At 42.4% G+C, this 23,302-nt stretch overlaps 1 protein-coding gene across 1 annotated transcript in view; it reads left to right on the top strand.

The window, feature by feature from the left end:
* Window positions 1–7,197: 7,197 nt before the first annotated feature.
* The window catches only part of COCH (cochlin), a 36,977-nt gene continuing 20,872 nt past the window's right edge, over window positions 7,198–23,302 (top strand). Inside the window, exons 1-4 of the mRNA XM_030559348.1 lie at window positions 7,198–7,218; window positions 7,510–7,555; window positions 7,699–7,743; window positions 19,991–20,147. Coding sequence (XP_030415208.1) covers window positions 7,531–7,555; window positions 7,699–7,743; window positions 19,991–20,147 — 227 coding nt within the window. The 5' untranslated portion in view covers window positions 7,198–7,218; window positions 7,510–7,530. The remainder of the gene's footprint in view (window positions 7,219–7,509; window positions 7,556–7,698; window positions 7,744–19,990; window positions 20,148–23,302) is intronic.

Genomic DNA, 23,302 nt, shown 5'->3' with positions numbered 1-23,302 from the left:
GCACTGTTCTTGCTGGTGCTCAGTCATTTTGGCCCCATCTCACAGGCAGGAACAGAACCCATGCAGCTGCTGGAGCCTTCCAGCCTCCTGGCTCTGAAAGGTCTGGACTCCACGAAATGTGTTAAAGCTAAAGACTAAAGATGACATTTAAAGGTCAGCATTGACCATTGTGATGAAGTGGAGAGTTTTCTTGAGTTTTCTATGTTTTCCAGTGGATTGCATGCAGAGGCAGGGGTACTCAGTGTCCCTGGCTGTTACTGGTTTAATGAGGTGAGGGGAGAGGGAGTTTGTTATTACAAAGGACTGGAGAGGGAACTTGGGACCCCAGCCGATGGCCTGGAGGATGGAGACCCCAGCGATCAGTGACCCAGAGACCCAGCTCAGGAGTCACAGCCAGTTCTGGCCTGTGGGAGGACAATGGGCTGCAAAGAGAGGACCCCGGTGGCCTGACCAGCCAGTTCCAGCCAAAGGGGGCCAGAGGATGGCTGAGAGGAGAGCCAGTCCTTCCTGTTTACAATCCTGTTTACCTGGAGAGAAGACAATGGACAGAGGCGGGGCTTGGGGCTGGGGATATTGGAGGCCCAGCTGGGAAGCAGGGGGGCTCTGGGCTGGAGACGGGTAGCAGGCAGAGCCCACCTGGCTGGGGGAACTGGGATAGGCTGTGCTGAGGGAGGCCAGGCCTGAGGCCCTGAGATTTTCCTGTGCTGTGTTCAACTCTAAATAAACCTTCCTGTTTTATGCTAGCTGATAGTCACTCTGGTCTAGAGAACAGGGTTGCATCAACCCCTTCGGGGGTGAGGAGGCCCGGGGGGTCCAGAGCGTTGACTCCCTGAGGAGGCCCATGGCGAGAGACAGACGTGCTAAGGCTCAGAGAGGTGTGGCTCCAGGAAGTGGAGGGGCCTGACCCCAAGAGAGAGTGGACCCCAAGAAGGGCTGTCTCACTGAAAGGGGCACCCCCCGTGGACCGCACGGGGCCATGAATGGGCACAATCTGTGAGTCTGTGATAACCATTTCATTGCTGATCATTTTAGTGGATGGAATAGGTAGGGAATGGGTGGGAATGAAGCTCCAAGAGGCAAGACTGGGAGCTGCTGCAGGGAAAGAAATGCAGAGAGAGGAGGAAAGACACAAAGTCAGGGAAGAGGGAGAAAAATAGAGAAAGGAGAATGGGAAAAAAAGCTGCAAAGTGCATGAAGAGAGATGGGCGACCTTATTTTCTGAGTGAAAGAAACTGAATGGAATAAAAATTAAAGTTTAGTTAATAAAGGCCTTATAGATAAAGCCAGGGGTGGCTCTAGGCACCAGCAAAGCAAGCACCTGCTTGGGGCAGCCCATTTGCAGGGGCAGCAGGGAGCTGAGAACCAACAGGGGGCTCTGGGAACTGTAGTTCCTTGGTTAGCTCCCTGCCTATAGAGCCAGCCCTGGAGCAGGGAAAGAACTACATTTCCCAGCATTCCCTTGGCCACTACCAACTGGAAAGGAAGGAGGAGGACCTCATGCGGCAGCGTGCTGTGAGTGGAGAGTGGTAGGTAGACCATATTTTAACATTCAAAAAACAGGACACTCAACGGAGAAGGAAGCCCCACCTTGCCACCACCCACTCCCTCTGACTGCCCCCCACAGAAACCCCAACCCATCCAACCCAACCCCCCAGTCCCTGTCCCCTGATCGCCCCCTCCCGAGTCCCCTGCCCCTAACTGCCCCCAGGACCCCACCCCCTATCTATGCGCCGCTGCTCCTTGTCCCCTGATTGCCCCCTCCCAGGACCCCTGCCCCTTGGAACCCTACCCCCTCTATAAGCCTCCTTTCTCCTTGTCCCCAACTGCCCCCTCCTGAGACCCCCCCCAACTGCCCCCCAGGACCTCACCCCCTACCTGTCCTCTGACAAACCCCTGGGACTTCCATGCCTATCCAACCACTGCCTGTCCCTGACTGCCCCCCCGAACATCCACCCCATCCAACCCCCCCCGCTCCTGTCCCTTGACTGCCCCCCCGAACCCTCTACCCCTTCCTCAACCCCCTAGCTCGCTTACCGTGCCACTCAGACCAGCGTGTCTGACTCCGTGCAGCTCCAGACACGCTGCTGCATACATGCTGCCGTGCTCCCCTACGGAGCCCACAGCCCCCTCCCCCCACACGCACCCAGCACCTGCCTTCCAGATTTGAACACCTCAAAATTCATGAGTGCTCAAGCTCAGTTTGGGCAGCTGTTACTTCATTTCTCCCAAATCAAATATACTGATCCACTGTAACTTGCTGTAGAAAAAGTAGAATAAAATTGAGCAAGAAATGCTTCCCAGTGGTTATTAGGACTGGAATTGCTATTTTCAACAGCCATTGCCTTTTTTGTTTGTTTGTTTGTTTGTTTGTTTAAAAGGAAGACAGTGATATTGCATTGACAAATTCCCCATAGAAAGAAAGAGTGGAACAAAAGAATAATAAAGGAATCCCAACTTTTCCTCATTTACAGAGGACAGTCTTATAATATGCATCCAGATATCCTCCAATCACACAAGCTGAAAATTGTTCCACTTTACTGCAGCTCTGTAACCATATGGGAACCAATCCTGTCTGTGTTTTGTGCACATCCAACATTCCTGCTTAATGACCCGCCCTGGGAGCGAATTACCAGTGACCCAGGGCTGCGGCAGAAGGCGGGTGCAAGTGGGGGGGAAGAAGAGCCCAGGACTGGGGCGGCAGGAGGTGTGTGTGGGGGGCATTGGTGGAGGGGAAGGAGGGAGCCCAGGGCTGGGCCGGCAGCGGGGTGGGGGGGAGGTCACTGGTGGCGGGGCAAAGGGGGAAGCCCAGCACTGGGGCAGCAGGGGCTATGTGGGAGGAAGAACCCAGGGCTGGGGCAGCAGGGGGGTATGGGGAGGAGCCCAGGGCTGGGATGGGGGGGCAGCCAAACTTTTTTTTTGCTTGGGGTGGCAAAAAACTTAGAGCCGGCCCTGGATAAAGCCCAGATAAAAGAGGATACTTCTGCAGTTGGGTTTGCGCCCCACTCAGGTAAAACCCTCAATGCAATAGAAACAGTTTAGTTAAACCAAAACTTGAGGACAGGAGGGGCAGATGGAGCTCAAAACCCAAGTATGACGGAGCCCAGTGAAAGCCAAAAGGAAGCTGAGATGTGAAGACATCATATTCGGATCTGTACAAGAGTAGGCACATGGAACGTATATACTTTGTATAGTATGGAAAAATTGGCACAGGCTCACAAGCAGTGAAAAAATACCATCTGAACATACTTGGCATCAGTGAGACAATATGGTCAAAGTATGGGAAGATGGTGTCTGATGGTGCTATAATCTGATATTCAGGAGGAGGAACACATGAAAGAGATTTAGGAATTATTTTGGGTAACCTTATAGCAAGACCCTACTGGCTTGGGAGCCAGTAAACAACAGAATAACATCAGCCAGGCTGCAAACAAGATGCGTCAAGTGTACAATAATCCAAATATATCCACCAACAAATGCACCGGGTGACAGTGAATTGGATATATTTTATGAGCAGATGCTGTCAGCCCCGGGGTGGGATGAGGGGCTGCAGCTGTCAGCCCCACAGTGAGGGGGAGCTCTATCTGTCAATGTCCCAGACAGTTAAGTTGGTAGAAGCACTCCTGGTGAGGATGCACAACAGAAGGAGCATAGTGTGGACATGCTTTAATTACTGCAGTGGCTGTATGTTGACCTACTTACCTGAATGTAACCAAGGAACAGATGTCTATCTGAATCTGTAGAAAGTCTGGAATAATTGCTCAGAGAGATGTGAACTGACTAAACCATCTCAATCAGGACTTAACTCAAAGGCCTGTGATGACCACAGTGTAAATGTCAACATTGTTAATTATTTCATTTCTTATGTGGGAACAGAGAGGGAGGATCACAGATCTGCAGCATTTACTAAGAGGGCCATCTCAATGGACAAATTTGGGAGATACCACCCATTCCCTCCTCCCTATTAAGAAAAACCCAAGCTGAAGGAGCCTAGCAGAGCCTATAGACATAGTGAAGCCCCATCTAGGGAAGCCAAGATCAAGGATCCCAGTAGACCTCAGAGTGAACACATGATCACATTTTGAACATCTTCGCAGCCTAGTCAGCAGTAACTAATTTTGGTGACTCACATAGGAGGAGCTTATTTTGTGGGTGGAACTTTGTAGTGTACCGCCTCTTCCTCCCACCCCCATCTGATTCCGGACTGCAATCTTGGAAACACAGAAATATGTTTCTGGAGTGATCAGAGCAGATGGCAGAGACAGCCCCATGTTTTGGCAGTCAATACACGCAATTCCAATTTAACAACTGACAGCAGAGTTGAACAAATAATTAATGATGAATCATTTATCTGATGCCTTGCAGAAAGTCATTTATCTGATAACATTTTCCTTTTTTTCCTATTTGCAAAATGTCAGTGAACAGATTGTCATTTTCTCAGATGTATTTGTTATTCAGAATTATTTGATGTATTTCACAAAACTCAATTATTTTGCAGTTTATTATTCAGACTCCAAAATTCCATATGTGTTGATTAGATTTGTCACAAAAGAACCATGCTGCCATTTCTGTTCACTGACTGGATAAGTGTAATATCACTTACAATCAATTTGCGGCTACAAACACTCTTGGAAAGCCAATTACTATTTTAATTTCTGTGAGTACTCACATGTGCAATTTTAAATTTCCCTTTCCAGGAACAATTGAGCTAATAACAGTCAACCACATGTGTGTTTATAGACAGCAACCGCTAAAGGAGCAGGAACGTGGCTGAAGTCATTTAAAAAAAAAAAAGTCCTACAAATACCCCTGAAAATATGCTTACAGGCTAGTATTCACTCCTCCATATATAAGTAGTATGATCGTCCCAAACAGCGATAGTATCTGTGGTGCCCAACCGTTCTGCATCATCAGCATTTCACACAGAACACTCAGTTCAGAACAAATGCAAAACAGATTATAAAGAAAAGCTATGTTTTTGTATACATTTTGAAGAGGGGTTGGGGAAAAACGACTATCCAGTCAAAACGCACGGTTCATGTGTGCTTGGATTCACCATAGCTGTTCACCGGTGAGGATGAAGTAACTAGCTGTATACCAATGATTTAAACCAAAATCGGATTAGATTTTCAACAAATCTAAACGCAAACAGCAATTTTAGAGACCACTCAATCTAATTAGGTTCAAATTAATTGGTATACGGGATTTGTTGGCATGAGTAGACACCTGTGCCAGATTCTATTAAACACGCAAATAAGCCACTTATAACCGGGCTGATGTCACTCCATTGCAGACCTGGCAGGACTTTTGCCTTGTGGATTTAAGGAGACCAGCTGCAGCAGTTCATTTTCCTCCAGTCTACACCCTCTACGGGTGCGATTGTACACATAGGTGCTGGAACTAGGGGTGCTGCTGCACTCCCTGGCTTGAAATGATTTCCATTATATACAGGGTTTGCAATTTGGGCCAATGATTGTACAAAGAGCTAGGATAAAACGTGCAATTTTCCTAGGGAAAGACAAAGAGCCCCCATCATTTCTTTTTAGCCACGTAAAATATCTCCTATTCAGAACAAAATGTTGTGACGAGGTAACTGACAGCCCAGCCGACTGACATTTGCTTAAAATGTTATGTTACATAAGATGCACCTGGAACATCATAACCACCAGATAAGATAATGACAAGTTTCAAAGAGGTAGCTGTGTTAGGCTGTATCAGCAAAAACAACAAGGAGTCCTTGTGGCACCTTTGAGACTAACAAATTTATTTGAGCATAAGCTTTCGAGGACGAGGTGGGTTTCAGCCCATGAAAGTTTATGCCTAAATAAATTTGTTAGTCTCTAAGATGCCACAAGGACTCCTCCTTGTTTTTGCGGATAACATAATGTGTAAAGAAAGGGAACAATAGCTCCCCTAAACCTTTAAAAATCTTACAGGCAGAGGCTTGAGAGGCTGTTGCAGAGGGCAAAGGTATCTCTACAGTGTAACAAACTGAAAGGGGTCAGTAAACTCGTGTGTATGTAACAAACTGAAAAGGATCAGTAGACGTGTGTGTGTGTGTGTGTGTGTGTGAGAGAGAGAGAGAGAGAGAGAGAGAGAGAGATTCAAACTCACTCACAGACATTAAAGAATTTGACATCTGCAGAGCTCCGAACCTGATCTGACCACAAGAATCAGTTCAGACACTTTAAGCCTCTTCTGCCACGATTTTGCCCAGGAAGGGAAGAGACGTACAGAAAATGCCCAACGGGCTGTGGTCTGCCTATTGCTAAGTGTCAGGTGTGAGTGGAACGCTGCTGATGGGAGAATGGTGACTCCACAGAGCCAGAGTCATACCCAAGTGGACACATGGCAATAGAAAAACTACAGGATGGGAGTCAGCTGAGCAGCTGAGGAACCCAGCAGCTTTGTCTTGGACTCCTGTTCTCAAAGGAAAATTTCCATCCCTTCCATTAACAGGAGAGAAGGGAAGGCGAGAGAAAGGAGATGAGCTCCCTCCTGCCCATCAGTGAGCTGCCCATACACAAGATGCAGCTCACAGTGCTATCCCACCAGATGGTAATGTCTATGAACTTAAGTATTAAGTGTTAGTCTGAATCTGTAAAAGCAGCAGAGTCCTGTGGCACCTTATAGATTAACGGAAGTATTGGAGCATGAGCTTTCCTGGCTGAATACTGACTTTCTAGGATGCTGCATCTGAAGAAGTGGGTATTCACCCAGGAAAGCTCATGCTCCAGTAAGTCTGGTAGTCTATAAGGTGCCACAGGACTCTTTGTTGCTCTCTGAACTTGTACACGGTCGCCCAAGGTTTGGCCTGGATGGGCGGCCGGGCTGTTTGCCCATATGTCCATCGACCCTCTGGGGGCGGAGTAGAGCTCCCCGGCCTCACTTGTCCAGGTGACTCCGGAGTCACTCCACAGGCGGCCAGGTTTACACGGGTGCCTGAGAATCCGTTCCGATCGGTTTGCAGGGCCGGGAGAAGAGGCCCTGCCGGCGCCCCGCGCACTTGCCTGCTGCTACCCTCAGGCAATTTACCAGTGAGGCCGCCGGCCTGGCGCTCGCTCCCTCCCCGCCAGGTCGCCCGCCCAGGCCACCCAGGCAGCGCGGGCCCGCCCAGTGCTCATGCGCTCGCGGAAGGGTTTAAAGCGCGCGCGGGGCTCGCGGCGCTGTCACAAGCACCAGCAGCGCCGCCAGCCAGGCCGTGTGCGGCAGCTCCCGGGGGTGGGTTGTCTCTCTTCCCCCGGCTCCCCTGCCCCCCGCAAGGAGCTCCCGGGGCTGGTCCCCGGCCGGGGTCCGCGCGGAGCCAAGCAGCCCGTGCCTGGGCGCAGGAGAGCCCGCCCTCCCCGCGCGAGCCCGGCGCAGGTGCCCACACTCCACCTGCCAGCCCGGTGCCGGAGACACCCCGGCGCCCCTAACTCCAGCTACGCACACACCGGGGGAAGGGGAGGGGGCGGCGCCAGCTAACCCTGCCGCTGCCGAGCGCTGCGCTGAAGTTCTCTTCCCTCTCCCCAGGTGCCAGCCTGCGCGGCCGCCATGTCTCCCGTGCTGATGCTGCTAGGTAGGTGGGGAGCGGCTCCGCGTGCCCGGGTCAGCGCGGACAAGGCGCTCCGCTCCGAACCCCCCGGCCGAGCGCGCCCTGCGCCCAGCTACACTGCTCGGCTGTGGGACCGCTCCTGAACCCCTCTGTGTCTCTGATTGCAGGTGGCTTCCTGCTGGCCAGCCCGGGGCGGGCAAGCGACGGCTCGGGTGAGTTGCTAGTCTCCGTTAGTCTCAGAGACTCCGGTTTTTACATAGGACCCTTCATGGGTCTCCAACTGGTGGCGCCTCTAAAGTGGGTCTCTGCAGGGCTGAGCCAGTTCGACACACTAGCTAGCGATCATCTCCCGCTACAACCCCGGACATCCGTTTCCAGCCTAGGGCTTGACTTTAAGGGAATTCCGCAATTGCTAAATACAAATTTGCGCTTGGTTTTTCCAAGCGAACTTTTTTTTTATTATTTAAATTAGTTTAAAATGTCTAATTGTGGCGCGTTCAAGCATCTCTGTAACTGTTCACGGCTTTAATAGTCACACACCAAGTGCAAGTTAAACCATGTACAAAAGCAGCCTGGCTTGCGATTGTAGAATCCTTTTCTATCTCACCTGAAAATTTCTTACTTTAACGGTGATAGGAAAATAATAATTCTTTGTGCGTGGGCTACCGGGAATTTGTTTATGCTCTAAGGTAAGAAATGACTGAACACACAGTAGCCTTTTCTCTTTTATATAAAGTCTAGCACCAGCGTGACCTTGCTTTTCGCATAGTATTAGCAGATTCTGTTAAACATGCAAATATTCAGACTAAAACCACATTGATGGGATCACATCTCAGAGCTCCTAGAACTATTTGTTTGTTGAATCTAGATGCTGGCTGCGTCTCTTTATCCTATCATGCCGTCATTGGGTTACTGAGCCGCTGCTAGCTGCTCCAGAGTTAAGACTGCAGCACCATTTCTGTTCAAAACTGGATTTTCAAAGTGCTCTGAAATCCACTTCTATATTGAAGGGAAAAAACAATGCTGTTTCCAGATGGGATGGGATGGGATGGGATGTAGCACCAGCCTTTCCCTCCCTGCATGCTGTCTGTCGGGCTGTGAAAGAGAATTTCGTGATGGGGTAACTGACACTTCCTTCTGAACTTGTATTATTCTCCCTCTCTTGAGCCAAAAAAGTAAACAAAACATAGCTTGCAAATGGGATTATCCAGATACAATGATACACAAGAAAAGTATTTTATTGTATTTTTATTATTTTATTCTTTAGTACCAATAATGTGCTAGACGTTTCACAGACAAGATACCTGTTCCAAAAAGCTAATAAACTAAACAGATCAAACATGGGAGATAGCATACATCAAAAAGTAAAATGATTGAGCAATGTTGTATAGAATGTTTGTTTTGTTGGTTCCATATTACTTCGACATAAATCTTTGAGGGGAGAACATAGGTTTGTAGCTATATGACAAGACTTGTCTTTTAAAAGTGAGAAGCATAGAAGGAGATGGAGAATGGAGGGGGGTTGGTATTTCCAGGAGGCAAAGGTATCTAACTTCTCTATAGTGTAACAAACTGAACGGTAAATGTAGTAGTGTATGTATATGAGAGAGTGAGAGAAACTCACAAAGCTTAAAAAGGATTTGTCATCAGACAACCTACAAACATACTATGACTATAAGACTCAATGCAAACATTTTAAGCCTGTTGTGCCATGATTTTACCCTGGAAGGGAAGAGACATATAGAAAGTGCCCAACAGACTATGGGTGGCATATTGACAAGTGTCACGGATGAGTGAAACTCTGCTGTTGGGAGAACGGTGACTCCATGGAGTCGGAATCACACCCAAGTGGACACATGGCAATAGAAAAACTAAAGAAGGCAAATCAGTTGAGCAACTAAGGAGTGCAACCATTTTGGCTTGGGGACCATGTTCTCAAATGAAACTCTCTCTATTCCCTCCATCAATGGGAGCGAAGCAAGGGCAAAAGAAAGGATCCAGAATCGCTCCTGTCCAGCAATGAATTCTGGAAGCAGAGCATCATCCTGACCCCAAATGGTGAGTGACTTCAAATTTGTATGTATAATATAAGAATTTATTTTTCTATTTTTGTTTGTTTATTTGTTTTAACTTTTGGCAAACTCTTTAATGTTAGTTAGTATGATGGCCTGGTGTCCAATTGCTAGATACAAATCATTACTGAGGACCTCCTAACTAGGCTGTAATGCAGAACCTAAACCAGGATCAATTTTGCCCGTTTCTTTTGCAGGTCAATATAAAGAGAGGGAATAACTTGTGACACTGGCAGGGAACAATAGAAGAACTCTTTAGGATCCTTCCTAACTGGGATAAAGTCCTGTAAATTGAAGGTGTCTGTCAAAGCAACTAAAGAGAAATTAAAGGGACACTGGCAATTTAATTTATGCCCTTGCTTAGGCTTGCTTTAAATGGTTTTCCATAAGGTAATATTAACAGAAATTTGTATGCATTTAAACAAATGAAAATAAGTTTAAAAAATATTTCCCCACCCACACTCACTCAACAACATGACATTAGCACATTAGAGGTTTGGGGCAACATTTTCAAAACCACCTACATCCCATTTTCAAAAGTGACTTAAGAACCTAAGTCTCACTGAAAGTCAAAGGGATTTAGGCTCCCAAATCACTTAGGTGCTTTAAAAATTTTTACTCTTGATCCTACTCCCATTGAAATCCATAGGAATATTTCAGCTCATTTCAGTGGGAGCTGGATTAGCCTCTAGATGCCACAAATGAAACTGACCATATCTGCCCAATCCTGGAAACACCTGTGCATGTTGGTAATTTGTTAGCTGGTCTTAGTTAACCCTAGACTGTTCAAAAGGAAACAAAACAATGTAAATGAAATGTCAAAACAAACAAATAAAAACCCAGCCAACATAGCCATGACCGGTTAACACATTTTTAAATCCAGTTATCCTTGTCTATGCTCAGGGCAAAATTGTGTTAGTATAAACCTGTTAGTTAACATGTTTTCCAACATGATGCATTTTCCCAGTGTAGACAAGGCCTGTGGGATTATTTCTCTGTGTAATTTAAACACATGCTTGTTTGAAGGCTTGAGGCAGAAAAGGAAAGTGAATACTTCAGTTTCACTGTCCAAGCAGTACAAAAATGGCAAAAGGAAAAAACCAGCATAAGCAGTGACATGACTGAAAGCTATTTCACTCTTTATAATCCCTGGCTTTATGATAGTTTACAATGAAACTGTTCTTGAAATATATTGGGACAGATTCTGCTCTCTCCTATACCCAAGCAACACAGGACAACATAGCCCAACATTTAGTTGTGGCTTTTACCTTGATAAGACTCCCTTTAAATGTCTGGTGACTCTAGTTTGACAGTTGTGTGAAAATTGTTCATTTTTTTGCAGTAATAAGTAGCAGAACTGTATAGTGCAAAGATAGTAATTTAGGAAAGTACTGGATTGACGAGCTATAGAATGTGTGATGCATCTTAGGGGTATCCAGATTTGTGAAGCACCTCACCACTGCCTGCCCCATAGCATGAGGCAGCTATGTCTGTGCCTGCTGTGGGTCAGTTCTCTGAAACTAGCGGCCTCTAGCTCAAGCGCTGCCTTCCAGACCCCTGTAGGCCTCACTCCCTCTGTTCAAGCACAGACCCATGCCCGAATATTCAGTGTTCCCTGCAATGTCCAGCCTGTATCTGTATCCACTGAACACTCACAGAATTACCAGGTCTGCTGTTCCCAAAGGAACAGTGTACACCATCTTATAAGCACTTTGTTTAACACCACAGCACTTAGATATATTTATAGTGAAAACAGTAATACATTTATTATCAAAGATTAGAGATTCAAATAATAATGAATAAGAACTTTGGAGACAAATGGGTGCATAAAAAACAAAATCATAACTCGCTTTCTAGAGACTAAACTAGCAAGTTACACTTCTGTCTAAAGAAACTTAACTCACCCTATAGTCTCCAGCATTTTCAACCAAGCCTGGCCTAGACCCTTCATTTATGAAACAAAAGTGCTGTCCTTTTTCTTCCTCAGTGAAAGATGTCTGTTCAGGCTCTTTGCCCCACCCAATATACTCAAGCAAATCTCCTATATGCACCTCAAGATAAAGTTCTCTATCTCCAGTGTGTTTCCCTTCCTGGCAGTTCTTTTTTACAATCCTTCATTTGCATTCAGTTCAGACTGGTGATAGGGGACCCATTCTGAACGAAACAATAGTCAGTCCACATGTAAACAGATAGATGAATCAATATCTCCTGTCTGACAGATAACCTGTTTTTCACCTTTTCTGGTGACTAACACCTTGATACAAACTTTAAGAATATATCTTCTTTCTCTCTCTCTCTCTCTCTCTCTATATATATATATATATTAGGACTGTCAATCACAGTTAACTCACATGATTAATTGGGATTAATTTTTTTAACACGATTAATTTTTTTGATTTAATCGAAGTTTTAATCTTATTTTTAAACAAGGACTGCCCATTAAAATTTATTAAATAGTTTTTGCCATTTTTCTACATTTTCAGATGTATTAATTTCAATTACAACACAGGATACAAAGTATACAGTGTGCACTTTATATTATTTTTATTACAAATATTTCCACTGTAAAAATGATATTTTTCAATTCACGTCTTACAAGTACTGTACTGCAAATAATATTTTTCAATTCACGTCTTACAAGTACTGTACTGCAAACTCTTTATTGTGAAAGTGCATCTTACAAATGTAGAATTTTTTTTTGTTACATAACTGCACTGAAAAACAAAACAGTATAAAACTTTAGAGCCTACAAGTCCACTCAGTCCTACTTCTTGTTCAGCCAATCACTAAAACAGTCAAGTTTGTTTACACTTATGGGAGATAATGCGGCTGGCTTCTTATTTACAATGTCACCTGAAAGTGAGAACATGTGTTCGCATGGCACTTTTGTAGCCAGCAATGCAAGGTATTTACATGCCAGATATGCTAAACATTTGTATGCCCTTTCTTGCTTCGGCCACCATTCCAGAGGACATGCTTGCATGCTGATGATGCTTGTTAAAAAAAAAAAAAGTTAATTAAATTTATGACTGAACTCTTTGGGGAAGAGTTGTATATCTCCTGGTCTGTTTTACTGGAATTCTGCCATATATTTCATGTTATAGCACTCTCAGATTATGACCCAGCACATGTTCGTTTTAAGAACACTTTCGCTGCAGATTTGACAAAATACAAGAAGGTACCAATGTGAGATTTCTAAAATTCATATTACTCATATTTGCAAGCAATTAAAATGGCTCCTGGCTCCTGGTTCTTGACCCAAGGTTTAAGAATCTGAAGTGCCTTCCAAAATCTGAGAAGGATGAGGTTTGGAGCATGCTTTCAGAAGTTTTAAAAGAGCAACACTCTGATATGCAGAGCCGGCTTTAGGCACCAGAGAAGCAAGCAGGTGCTTGGGGCGGCCAACGGAAAGGGGCCGCACGTCTGGCTCTTCGGCGGCAGGTCCCTCAGTCTCTCTCAGAGAGAAGGACCTGCCGCCAAATTGCAGCCGAAGAATGGTTTACCGCCGCCGAAGTGCTGCCGATTGTGGCTTTTTTTTTTCTTTGCCACATGGGGTGGCAAAAACGCTGGAGCTGGCCCTGCTGATGTGGAAACTACAGTACCCAAATGACCAAAAAAGAAAATCAACCTTTTGCTGGTGGCATCTGACTCAGATGATGAAAGTGAACATACATCAGTCTGCACTGCTTTGGATTGTTATCAAGCAGAATCCTGCAAACATATCCTCTAGAATGGTAGTTGAAGCATGAAGGGACATACAAATCTTTAATACATCAGGCATATATTTAATATATCTTAAGACACCGGCTACAGCAGTGCCATATGAACACCTGTTTTCGCTTTCAGGTGATATTGTAAATAAGAAGTGAGCAGCATTATCTTCTGCAAATGTAAATAAACTTGTTTGTCTGAGTTACTGACTGAACAAGAAGTAGGATTGAGTGGACTTGTAGGCTCTAAAGTTTTACTTTGTTTTATTTTTGAATGCAGTTATTTTTTGTCCATAGTTCTACATTTGTAAGTTCAACTTTCATGATAAAGAGATTGTATTATAGTACTTGTCTGAGATGAGTTGAAAAATACTATCTCTTTTGTTTTTATAGCACAAATAGTTGTAATAAAAATAAATATAAAATGAGCACTGTAAACTTTGTGTTCTGTGTTGTAACTGAAATCAATATATTTGAAAATGTAGAAAATATCCAAAAATATTTAAATAATATTCTATTATTAACGGTATGATTAATTGCATGATTAATCATGCAATGAATATTTTTAATTGTGTGAAAGCCCTAATATATACATAATTCTTTACATAGCATCTGTATATACATTTCACAATGATATTGCTGTCTGGTGTGACACTTGCTTTCATTTGAGACCTCAGATTGCATTCTTTGGTGAACCAGAATGCACACACAAGAATCAGGAGATTCCTGTAACCCTTCTGCATTCCCTTGCCAGGTGGCATTAAGAGGTTTTTGGGTCACAAAATGTTTAAACCTATGGTATGGTTATTTGATGGATGTCATAGGAGAGAAGACAGACTTTAACGCCTTTGTAATAGGTTCTCCCTTGTCTTTCGTAGGTCCAGCACTGAAGCAAGACATCCATCCTTCTCTTTCTACATGGAACTTCCTCCATTAAATCATGTTTTAATCAGGAAGAAATACAGTGTGTTTCCACACAATAGTCTGAGGTGTTGTGTTTCTGTGACATATAGAGTGTATGTGCAAGCTATGATAGAGTGGAAGTTTGGTCATTTTCTTGGCATTTTTAAAACCCAATCCTTCATTCACTTTGCACTCCAAACGCCACTGGGAGTCTATAATGGACATGAATGGATCTGTGATGATAAATTGCAAGATAAGCTTTTCTCCTGCAACATAATTAGATTTAGGGTCTAGGTTTTCAAATTCCCATCACAAAACATTTTCATGAAATTAAGGGAAAGTTCTATCAAATTCATTCAGAAATAGAAAGGAGATCAAGTGAAAAATACTTAGGGTGTAACTTATGGGTAACTATTTTCATTAGCATTTATCTACTACATTTGTTATGTGCAGTTAAGGTAGGCACAGATAGTCAAACCACTGAATATTTAAAAGGACCTCTCTGTGTTTCAAATGTTTTAATGCATTGAACAGGCTTTATCCTCAGTATTGAATTTGGATGTGTACTTAAGAAGGTAAAAAGTTTGGCATCAGACAAAAATGATTATTAATTTCTAAATTTTTATTAATTATGCATATACCAAATTGATGTACTGGAGAAGAACAATACAAACGTAACAGTAATATTAACTGTAACATGAGGAGACTGGTGGAGGTCTACAAATGAACATTTAAAAGTAGAGGAAAACTTATTAGATCATACAAGTATGGAAAGAGTGAGACTATGAATCAAATCCAGCTTCCATGTCTGTGGCTGCAAAGTTCTTCCTGGCAGCAGAATTGATGTAGTTCTTCTGAACTAGGAAAGGAGTTGAATTGTTTGGGGGAAGGGCTATGCAAGAAATGAATATCGCTGTGCAGCTGAGAGAGAGATTGTGGGATGACCAGAGGCTCTAGAGCCTTTGGCCCTTCTTCTGTTCCCAAAATCACTACTGTGATGCATGTGTGGGGTATGACATGTTATCTCAGCCACCAGAGCTGAGATACTCTGTGCAGTGGCTCTAGCTGCACAGCAGTCTGTGGAGAGGTATCTTTTAAAGGTAACCAGTGTACTCACTATTTGGGTTGAATGCTAGGTTCCTGCATTTGTCCCTAAATTAGCCATTTCACCAGGAGCCAGTTTAATTGCTTGCAAATATGAGTAATGTGAATTTCAGAATGCTGAATTTTCCATAGATTATGAAGACACATGACAAATGAAAGAGGAAAGCCAGACAAGGGACTATCAGGACACATTAGCATCATGGCAACAGGCACCATTGCATAGCCATGAATTTACGTAGATGAAACCAAAAAAGATGTAACTAATTCCCTGAGAGGAACTTAAAATAACAAATTAGAATCAAAAGGAAAATCTGTTTCTCTTATCACAGGGACAGACTAGCTCTACAACCTTGCACACAATGGGCTGGCATGAAGCAGAGAGTAGACTATATAATAGTGTCAGTGAGCCAAAGGAAAAGACCTTTAGGTTGCTCACTTGTAGTGATGGGTACAGTGGTATCTTTAAATGACTGAGATCATTGGGGAAGGGAGACAGTGGGAACTCTAATTAATGATAATACAGAGGATTTTTATAAGCACTTTGTGGGTTCAAAGTTCTTTACAGATTCTAACTACTTAATCCTCACAACACTCCTTTGAGGCTAGTAAGTATTTGTCCCCATTTTATAGCTGTAGAAACTGAAAATGAGAAGTTAGTGACCAGAATTTCAAAGGTTCTTGATATCTATGGGAGCTGGGGATGTACTGCTCAGCACCTCTGACAACCAGGTAATCCCATGATATGTTATCCAGTCAGCAAGAGAAATGGGAATAGAGCTTTGGACTTCCAGACTTGTACTTAAACAATTATACCAGGTCACCTGCCTCATCTGCTCTTGGAAGTGTACACGGTTTCCACTGATACTAATGGAATTGGATAGGAGTATTGTCATGACTGTAACAAAAAATGGGGAATCTCTTAGCCTGAAGACATTTCCTTACATAATTTATAGAAGAGGAGTTATACCCTCATTGCCAGTATGCTCTTGATTTTATTTTAGGCATTTGCTTTCCTAGAAATATTTAGTCAAATTTTTGGACCTGCTACTTTTAATCTGAAAATCATATGAAACTATTTACAGAAATAAAATTGTTTCCTTTACATTAAAAAAAAAAAACCCAGTCTGGATGAAACTTAACCTGTTTGTTCAAGTACAATTGCCTTATATACTGGAAATATTTTTGAGACAAGTGGCATGAGCTTTCTGAATAATAATACCCTGTGGCTTAGGCTCTGACCCAATGTAAGTATTATATCTGAAAGCAAGTAGTACCCAGAGGGTAATGCAGAATTTAAGTGCTGTTGCTGTCACTTCTAGAGAATTAGAAGCACTAACAATATGCTTAGTTCCGTATAAGACTCAAATTTTAAAAGTCCCTGTTCCTGCCCTGAAGATCCTACAATCTAAATAGGACAAGATGAACCATAGAGACACAGAAAGATGTTAATTTTTTAAGTAAAACAAAAAACATTTCATAAATATCCAAAAAAAAAAAGTATTTTAAATGATTTGACAAAGCTTAGAGGTCCTCATTTCACTCCTTCCCCTTCCCCATTTTAAGTCTCCCGTATTATAGGTTTAATTTTCAAAATATCAGACGCCAAGGCTCATCTGCAAAACTACATGCACAATTATGTGCGTACCTGGTACACACAATTACTGTGATTAAATGTGTATTATGGTATTTGCACACAGAAATATCCAGAAAGTTATCTCACAACTCCTCCTGCATTTCTGTTCCTAGCACTTCTTCTATTTTGAAAATAAGGCCCTTACTGGCAAATGCACTGATAAAAATCTAAACTAACACATTTATAAAATAATAAATGAGATAAAAATGTGACTTTCTGTGTGTTTTCACTGGCATGCAGTATGTTCAATATGCTAATGAAAAACAGAATTGTTTGCTGTGATCTCAAGGTAAAGCACTTTTAGTAATAGTAATAGTGATCTTTGCTGCAAGTATGAGTGATATTGGTAGGGCTGTCCCAGAGGGAGAGAAGGGGGAGTTTGCTCCAGGACTTCCTATCTGAGAGGGCCCCCAAAGCAAGTAGTGCTGCAACCTGGTGCACCGGGTCACAGCAACACTCATTAAAATTTGGCCCAGCAGCCCCTCCGTCGTGATGTCCAGGTTACAATGCCCAGCGTGGGGAGTCAGGCTCAGTCCCTCAGGACACGAATCAAGCTGCTGCTGCAAGGTGGACCCCCCCAATTCCCCATCTGAGCCTCCTCTCATGATGAGGTGGCCTCAGTTACAGAGTTAGTCCCAGACCCCACTAAAAACCTCTGCAGCCCAGGGTATGTACTGGTAAAGAACTATTTTGTATGCTCTAGGAAGTTAATGGGAAAATTCAGTGGCCTACAGGATGTCAGACTAGATGATCACAATGGTCCCTTCTGGCCTTGGAATCTATTCAGATCCATTTAAGATGTTTTTTTCTTTATGCTGGTAGAATTTCTACATTTTAGCCCTATTGGCTGAATAGCTGATGATACAGTAGTAAAAGGAGAGGGAAAAAATCTGTTGCAAGGACGTCAGGGGCAGGATTTGTTCTTAGAAAGTCAATATCGGTATCCAGTCAGGGGTCAGATTGTAAGGTAGAAGTGATGTTACTCCTGAAAAAAATCCCAAGTTTGCCACGCTCCCACACACTAGTTGGTTGTGCTACGTTGACTGGGGATAGAATAGTTAATGATGTTGCACATTAAATACCAAGTTCTCAAAAGAACTAGGCTTGATCCTCATGCAAAAATGTGTGCACAGGAGTGACCCTACATTTGTGTGCTGTTACTATACGTATATTTGCACATGGCAAGTAATCTAAAATTATTGCATGACTAACTGCCAAATTCCCACATACAGTCACAGTATTGTTCACACAATGTAAGTGCAAGGCTTTCAGATTTTCAGTTTTGAAAACTTTTCCCTTATGTAACCATCATTATACTTCAGATTAACTTCATACAGCATAGTGAGAGAAATGGAGCAGTTCACACATTTTAGAACTATTGTTTCTCTGAAGATAAATTATGGCATAGGTTCATATTTGAAAAATGTCTTCACCAGTTCAAAAATTTACCAAGTAATATTTTTGGGTTTTAATAAAAAATAAATTTTGCAGACATTGATGGAGATAAAAGAGAAGTGCTAATATGGCATGCTATCTCAACCAGACCCCTACATCCAGTTAAGTTGTTTGACCATCTATTTCCATTACATAGAAATATCTTGTAAAATAACTTGGCTTTCCCTTTGTATACTTACATAATGGAAAGCCTCTCTGGAAAATAGCTTTAGGTACTTGTGATATGCACAGCTGTATTTAGGAATCTCAGAAGGTGGGAATATATTTGATGCAGGGAACTGTCTACAGTAACTGAAGTAGTATATTGGATGTTGTAATTTCTTTTCAACTTTATTTATTATTTAAATATTTAAGTAAATTTTCTTATAAATGCTAATCCTAATGATTGAATGTTTACGGTGTATTTTAACTACTATACAAAATGTAATGTACTGTATGTTAAATAGTTATTGTTGCTAAAAAGAGAAAACAATATGCCTGAGCTAACAATAGAAAAAACAGAAGTAAGAGACAGCAACTTCCCATGGGACAAAGGCACCTGACTCACTGAGGTGCTTTTCAAAATCCCAGCCAAAGACAAACATGAAGTTTTCACTTTGCCAAGTTACATTTTATCTGTGTCTATTGACCGCGTGGTTGACTGTTTTCACTGTGTCCTTTGTCACTTAAGGATGACATTTGTTTTAAGCGACTGACTAAAAGCAGCTTCAGTTATTTGCACTAAGCTTTCTATACTGTCTATGAAGACAAGCTCTGTGAAGCTCAAAAGCTTGTACCTTCCACCAACAGAAGTTGGTCCATTAAAAGATATTCCTTCACCCACCTTGTCTCTCCTATACTCTTCATGGCAGTGGTTTACATGTTCTAGAAATAGGTAGCATTGCAATAATAGACCTAATTCACTCTTGCTGGGGCAGACAGATGAATATCTAACCTCACTGCCCTGGCCTAAATTTTTCTGATAGTCTTAATGGGAGTGAAGTGTAGTGAAGGTGGTACCATTGTCACCTTCTCTTATGAATTCCATCTTGGATGGTGGCTTCAGCTTTTGCTGAGAGCTTCTTAGGAGCTCTGTTGGTGGAGGCTGTCCAAGGGACAGTCTGAGACAACACATTCCTGACCCTCATTCCTTTCATGGACAGTGCTGCCCACTTTTGGGGGTTCATTGGCTCTGAGCAGCCTTCCTCATGCCTGTATGCCGTAGTAATAGAGAAAGCTGCAGCTGCTGCTGCTTTGAACTGCTGGCGCCTTTCTCCTCCAATGCCCTCCAGCTTTCCACCATCATCTGTGTTGTCCTCTGCTGAATGTAGTTCAGAGCTTTCAATAATTTCTTGTTGGTTCTTGTTTTTTCCAACATGATCGTGAAACAAGAGTGTGTAATCTTCCTTGTCATTGCCCATGATATATGCTGTGACCGAATCCTTAAAGCCAGACTGCAGTACAAGACAAGGCTGTAGCTTAATTTCAAATTAAAATGTGTGCTTTAAACTGAGATATGGTGCGTAGATTGGAAATGATCCTCCAAATTCGTTATAATAGGCTGTTCAAGCCTCAGAGCTCAATTTTTTCTTTTCCTCTTTAGCCCCCACTACCATCACATGCCTTACAAGGGGAGTTGATCTCAGAAAGGAGAGAGCAGATGTCCTCTGTCCAGCAGGTTGCCCGCTATGGCAGTTCTATGTCTTTGGGAATGTAGTTTATGCCTCCCTTTCCAGCATCTGTGGCGCTGCCATTCACAGGTAAGCTAGAAGACTACTAATCAAGATGACAAGGAAACATATTTTAGAAATTAACTATATTTTTCAGTTGTAACCTTTGTCTGCCACCTGAATTATGGATATTCCTGACAATTCTCAAAACACACCAACAAAATGTCATTAAAAGACTTCAAGTCAAATACAGTTTGGAGTAAGTGGCTGTAACTTTCATAAAGTCTCTAGGACAAATTCAACAGTGACAATAATGATACAAAGATGCTCTTAAAACTGGTGTAAATGACAAAATAGAATAACTTGCACTAGTCTGGCAACTGGTGCACGAGTATAATTTATAGATATGGGAGGTGGAACTGAGCAAACTGAGCCTGAAAAGTTACTAGTTGGAAAGTGTAAGATAAAGTAGGCTTCCGCTCTCCTCCTTTCTTATACCACACCATTCTCAACACTGCTCAAATCAATTTCAGCCCCAGTTTAAGCTAACACAACAATGATCAGGATAAATTTACTGCATGCAGCATACAAGCTCAGTATTAATCAATCAATATTACATTAATTTACCAATTATATTTGTTTTCATGACTACAGTTTACACAACGTGTAATTTACACCACCACTTATGTCACTGCAAAATTTTGCACACGAATCTGGGTATTTGGATAGCAAGAAAAGGATTTTGAATATATTTTTAATTACTTTCACTCTGTGGGCCATCAGGTATTTAGTGTGGGTTAGAAATGTTTCAGCATTAAATATAATTTTTAAAAGAGAGAATCTTTTTCCTTTTAAGAGTAATTAATTATGGAAGTTAGGCAATGTAGCGTGTTATGGCCTTAAAACAAAATTACTCAAATTATAGTAAAAGCAGCAAAGAATCCTGTGGCACCTTATAGACTAACAGACGTTTTGGAGCATGAGCTTTCATGGGTGAATACTCACTTCCTCAGATGCAAATTATAGTGTAGTTTTTGTGCACTATGTAGCTCTTGGGGTTAAAATTTGGGGGAACATCTATGTTCTAAGGAAGGATTTGTCCCACTGCATGTGATTTGCTAGGGCACATGACTTACAAGACGAGGCTGAGGGAACAGGGGTTATTTAGTCTACAGAAGAGAAGAGTGAGGGGGGATTTGATAGCAGTCTTCAACTACCTGATGCGGGGGGTTCCAAAGAGGATGAAGCTCAGCTTTTCTCAGTGGTGGCAGATGACAGAACAAGAAGCAATGGTCACAAGTTTTAAGTGGGGGATGTCTAGGTTGGATACTAGGCAACACTATTTCACTAGGAGGGTGGTGAAGCACTGAAATGGGTTACTAGGGGGTGGAAGGGTGGAATCTCCATCCTTAGAGGATTTTAAGGCCTGGCTTTACAAAGCCCTGGCTGGGATGATTTAGTTGGTGTTGGTCCTGCGTTGAGCAGGGGATTGGACTAGATGACCTCCTGAGGTCTCTTCCAACCTATGAATAGCATATTCTATTCTATGATTAACAACACTTGTAGCATAAATTTCAGTCAAAGATTCGGCAAGTACATAAAAAGAACTTTTGTTAAGTTTATAGGCAAACCAGCCTCCTACACACTTCAGAAGAACAAGCAGTATTTGAATAGTATCTGACTATTTGTATTTGACTCCAATTATGCACTCACATGCTGCAATGATTAGGCAAGTTACAGTAACGATAAAGTTCTTTTGCCTATTTCCAGTAATATGATTCTTGAGAACAGCAGTTCTCACAGCCCAAAAATATTGTGTGGGCAATAGGACTTTTTTTTTCACAGCTTGATATACTTCATTTGTTTTTATCTGTATACTCTCTTTCTTCCATAAAATGAATTATGAACACATGGATCTTTGTCCCTTCCTAGTAGCTGGTCTCTAGAATATGTTAATACATCTGCCACTTTTCCAGCTAAGCAATAAAGTTTTTAGCTGGCTCATACTATTAGCCTTAGAGGTCTCAAGTTTTGTAGTGTCAATTACACAAGCAGAAAACTTGATAAAAATTTGAGGCTGTCTCTATGCATCATAAAGGAGCAGGAATAGGCACAACCAAACTTGTTCATGCTTGGTTTTGCTGCACAGTTCCCTTATGTAATGCTGCATATCTCAATCTATAAATTCCATGTAGAACTTAAAAAAAAAAAAAAAACCCACCTCCTCACTGCATCTCACATACCAATGGTACTGGCACAGTTTCAGGAGAATAATCTAGTTTTAACCTCTGCTTTAAAAAGAAGAAAAAAACCCCAAAACCTAAACTCTAATTATTATTCTTTTAAGAAATTATTTCTTCTCTGGTGTTTTTGCTTATTCTTTTAGGGTGAAAAACCACTTCACCTATGTAAAGCATGAGTATGGGGAGGTTGTGCTGGAGAAATTTAAACTCCCACCACACTCCCAACCAGGGTTAGGCAATGGGCAATATACTACCTTCTACACATGTACTGAACTCTTCTTAACGTCCCAGTTTGTAGAGGCATTTACTTGCTGTACAATAGTATTGTGTATGTTTCCTGAAAGCTATGCAACTAGTTTGTATGCTTTTTAGTGAGTACAAATACAATACAGTACAGTACTTTAGATTTTAAAAAGTTAACAGCACAAGAATGTGCTGTAAAAACTTTTAATGCAAGTTATTAAAGAACTGACTTTGCAACCAAAAATGAAAGAATTCTTCACAGTAAAACTGTATTTGAATAAAAAATAGGCCCATGACAGTTTAAATGCAAATCTGGATTCAGGATTTGGAACTAACCCATCACTAATTCAGGGCTGGATTCTCCAGTCTTTTCTCACACGAGTAGTCCTCTTTACTCAATGGACTACTTGCTAGAGTAATACTATTTGACAAGTGTAATGACTGTAGAATATGGCCCCAAATAATTCCCTATACTGTAACTGATGTGAGGTTTTGTGCCCATTTTGGTTATTGTATTAAATCCTTCCTTTCCTTTTAATATGCCTAATTACCGTCAAGATACGGAACATCACCAGCCTTTTCCTGACTAGGCAATAAAAGGTATAGCTCTGTCATGGGGAGTGGAAGGGAACCTACTGATGATGATTATACCTAGGCATGAGGAACTGAGCTAAAGCTACCCTTGAGACATTAGTTGGATTAATAATCAGAAGGCAAAATTGAGGACCAGATCCTCAGCTGGGGTAATAGTGGCCTAGA

The sequence above is a fragment of the Gopherus evgoodei genome, chromosome 4 (assembly GCF_007399415.2).
Source record: "Gopherus evgoodei ecotype Sinaloan lineage chromosome 4, rGopEvg1_v1.p, whole genome shotgun sequence".
Taxonomy (NCBI): Eukaryota; Metazoa; Chordata; order Testudines; family Testudinidae; genus Gopherus; species Gopherus evgoodei.
This window is presented reverse-complemented; position numbering and strand designations above follow the sequence as displayed.